The following is a 4,002-nucleotide window of genomic DNA, read 5'->3' as shown; positions in this document are numbered from 1 at the left end:
ACACCCCTGCTCTAGGACCTAGTCTGTGCTTCTAAGTGAGGGTGTGGATTGAAATCAGTGGATGAATTAAAAGACTTCACTGTAGAAATATGAGAGCCTGGTGGGGTGGTAGCTTGACCTAATCACAGCAGCCAAGGAGCTAATGAAAGCTGGCAAGACCCTTATTGAGTTCCTTTCTCCACATCTTGTCCTTTTCAGTCCTGCCACCGAAACACTCCTAGTGCCTGTAAATAAAAGGAGACATGAAAGACGAAATAGCAGCTACAGTATTCTTCATCACGCGGCTGGTGAAGAAGTACGACCGACTGAGCAAGCACCAAATGGAGACATTTGCCTCCAAGCTGATGACGACTCTGTTTGAGAAGTACAAGAACCACTGGTACCTCGATAATCCCTCCAAAGGACAGGCATTCAGGTAGATGATGGGCAGACATGGCCCCCTTCTGCTCCTTCAGAATGCAGCTTGTGTGTGTCTCCAGAGATGGGAATGACCTTGATGCCGTTCAAAGGCATCTGTAATCCCTTTAAGAAACTGTGTGTGTTGATTTTAAGTATAATGCTGAACAAACTTTATTCCCAGTTTACCTCTTCAGAGCTTTTGAGTCTGAAATCCTTTTTAATTTTAAAAAAAAATAAGTACAACTTGAGGCTCAAATTGGAGTAGATTGTGGAGTTCTGTGGCTGGTTCTCTTAAATCTGGGGCCCTAATTCAGATTAATGGGTGCATGTGCCGAACTTGGCAGGCGTTACTAGGGTTGGTGTCACCCTCGTGGACCTCCTCCCATACTGGACCATACAGAATCCTTACTAAAGTTTTTGGTACCACTTGTAAATCGTAATTCTCATATCACTGAATGTTGTGACAAACTAGCAAAATTAAAACACTTATAAATCGCAATATCATAGACATGCTTAGGATCAACCTGCACATGTATCTAGTAAGAACATGGATATCATCTTTCCCTTTGTCCTGACTTGTGAAATAGTTTCCTTGTTATATTGATTTCACATATCTATTACCAAATGCGTTGCTTTGAGAAAACAATAGCTCTTGCATATTCAGTGATGCAAATATTTGCTAAATTAAAAAAAACATGTAATTGTTAAACTATTCTGTGCTTTTAATAATTAAACATTGATGTAAGAACTCTGTTTAACTGTTTTTACCACTACTGCATTTTTGCACCACTGTTAACAAATGTAGTCATTTTGGGGTAGCCCTTCCCTGGACTGTCACCTGGTGTGGTCTCACCCTTGGCTTAACTCTCCACTGTGCTGTCTTCTGGGTCAAAATTTGATCCCCTCCCTGCAGCTGTTGTTTGCTGCCCCCCCCTCAAAGTAAGCTAAATACCTGTCTTGTACTTTGTGCAGCTTGTTGGCATTGTCTAGTGCCTAACAAGCATCAAACAGGAAATCTCCTAAGCTGTCAGCTCTCAAGTACAAAATAAGACTGCAAGCTGGCTGTCAAATCAAGTGCTGGTGTCTTGAGTATCTGGCTATTTTAAGGAGCCTGTGAATATTGAACAAAAAGTTGCAGCTGAGAGCTTTGCAAAGGCATGAATAAATTCTTCGAGCTCTCCAGTGGTGTGGTGGTGACAGCAGCTAGTTTGTTTGTGTGAGGTTGGGACCATATAAGCAGCTGTGGACTTGGAGCAGTCATTTGCCAAGGATAGTCAAAGGATGGTTCACGGTGCCCTCGCCATAGCAATTGAAAAGAGATGGCTGAGTGAACTAAGGCTCCCCTCCCACCCATTCAGGTCCACTAGGAGCTGTGTAGGCTGTCATCCTGCCTTGGACAGGGTGTTTGCTTCTGTCTCATTTCACCAAGCCAAAACTACAGCTGTGCTGAAGGTCAAGAGGTGTGCATATTGGGTCTAGCAGGTGCCTTTTTTCATTTGCCCAGGTGCATAAGGATAAACCGATTCAAGGTCAGGGATCCTGATAGCAATTGAAAAGAGATGGCTGAGTGAACTAAGGCTCCCCTCCCACCCATTCAGGTCCACTAGGAGCTGTGTAGGCTGTCATCCTGCCTTGGACAGGGTGTTTGCTTCTGTCTCATTTCACCAAGCCAAAACTACAGCTGTGCTGAAGGTCAAGAGGTGTGCATATTGGGTCTAGCAGGTGCCTTTTTTCATTTGCCCAGGTGCATAAGGATAAACCGATTCAAGGTCAGGGATCCTGATAGCAATTGAAAAGAGATGGCTGAGTGAACTAAGGCTCCCCTCCCACCCATTCAGGTCCACTAGGAGCTGTGTAGGCTGTCATCCTGCCTTGGACAGGGTGTTTGCTTCTGTCTCATTTCACCAAGCCAAAACTACAGCTGTGCTGAAGGTCAAGAGGTGTGCATATTGGGTCTAGCAGGTGCCTTTTTTCATTTGCCCAGGTGCATAAGGATAAACCGATTCAAGGTCAGGGATCCTCTGCTGGAGCAGGTGTGCATGGAAAGCAGTGTGGACTTTGATAGCCTCGGCCTTCCAAAGGAGATGACCATCTGGGTCGATCCCTTTGAGGTGTCCTGCAGGTGAGCTCTGGGGCAGAAGAAGCCAGTTTCTCTTCAAATGCTATTCAGGGCAGGAGGCCATTTTTAAAATGCATTTCTGAGGGTAAGTGAAATGGGCTTTGCGTGACCTTGAGAAGAGCTCTCCAACATCATGTGGAAAAGGCTTTTCTGTAGTCTGGTGGGGTGAGCCAAGAACATGCTCCGTGTGCAGGGATGTGTGGTGCTTAATCCAAAGTGATCTGCACAATGGAGACCTACTCAAAGGAGTAAACTTTCCTGGTATGGGTATAGTACATTTCTGGTGGAGATGGGAGCTGCGTCCCTAATACTCCTTGCTTTGATCTGGGTCCTACACCTGTTGTCCTAAGGCCTGCCCTTGCCAAACTCCTCCCTCTGCCTAGATATGGTGAGAAGAACCCGCCGTTCACCGTGGCTTGCTTTGAAAATAATGAAGAGGACCCTGACCTCTCTCTGCACATCAACCAGGCTGTGGATAAGGCAACATCTGACTACCACTCTGGCACCTCCTCCGATGAGGAGAACTCCACCACTGAGCCCAAAAGCATCCCTACAGTCAGCAATCCTAACAGTGTCTATCAGGTGAGGGGGCTGCATGCAATGGAGAACTCGGTGTGTGCAGTTCTGGGGAAGAGGCTAGAAGTCTTGGTCAGAGTTGGCAGAACGGTTTATGTGATCTTAACATGCCTATTTCTAGAGTTGACTTGCTACACTGTACTGGGCAGAATAGGTCAGAACGGGACTTGGGGTCTAAGGGATCCTCACTGGAAACGTAGGGTGCTTAAGTGGTTAGTAGTGGTGGCTTTTCTTGTTCCACTTGGTGACTGCAATGCTTTTTCTCCAATGTGAATATTCTAGTGGTGCATTGGCGAGGGGGGGGCAGCAGCCCCAACTGGTGGCCACTGTTTTTTTCTTTGTAGTTTCTTAGAGCACGATCCTGTGCTTGTCTACTCAGAAGTCCCATTGTCTTCAGTGGGGCTTACTCTTAGGAAAGTGTTCTTGTGACTGCCCTGAAATGGCACAAACCAAATGTTCACAGCTCTAACCTCTTTCTCTCTCTTTCCATCTCCTGTACCTGGTCTCAGTGCAGCAACTTCTGCAAGCAGCCACTCCAGCTCTGGTCACAGTATTGTCACCGAAAGAAGCATGTTGCCAACGGGATCCTTCCCCATCCAGCCACTTCTTACTACCTTCAGTACAAGACCCATAAAGCTTGTTGGCCACCGATGGCCATCACTGGCCCACGTGTAGACCGATATCACTGGGTCAATACCAACAGATAAGACAGTGCCTCTCCACTACATCCCAAGCATTGGGGAAGAATTAATCTTTAGACCATGTCTGTCTGGACAGAAGCCAGAAGCTTCCTTGGGCGAAAACAACCCACTTACAAGCACTTAATGGAACTCTTGTCTCTGTCTCTAAATCTTTTAAAATTTCCTTTGTTTGTAACTGTAATATACAGTTGAAGGCTATTTTTTAAT

The 4,002-nt window shown here is 46.0% G+C and overlaps 1 protein-coding gene across 1 annotated transcript; it reads left to right on the top strand.

Annotated features, from left to right (window-relative positions):
* Positions 1–242: 242 nt before the first annotated feature.
* On the top strand, positions 243–3,801 carry BTG4 (BTG anti-proliferation factor 4). Its single transcript, XM_066639720.1, has 4 exons — positions 243–415; positions 2,384–2,521; positions 2,902–3,100; positions 3,604–3,801. Exons 1-4 carry the CDS (start codon positions 243–245, stop codon positions 3,799–3,801), a joined length of 708 nt encoding a protein of 235 aa, XP_066495817.1.
* The last annotated feature ends 201 nt before the right edge of the window (positions 3,802–4,002 follow it).

This window comes from Tiliqua scincoides, chromosome 11 (genome assembly GCF_035046505.1).
Source record: "Tiliqua scincoides isolate rTilSci1 chromosome 11, rTilSci1.hap2, whole genome shotgun sequence".
NCBI classification, from domain to species: domain Eukaryota; kingdom Metazoa; phylum Chordata; class Lepidosauria; order Squamata; family Scincidae; genus Tiliqua; species Tiliqua scincoides.
This window is presented reverse-complemented; position numbering and strand designations above follow the sequence as displayed.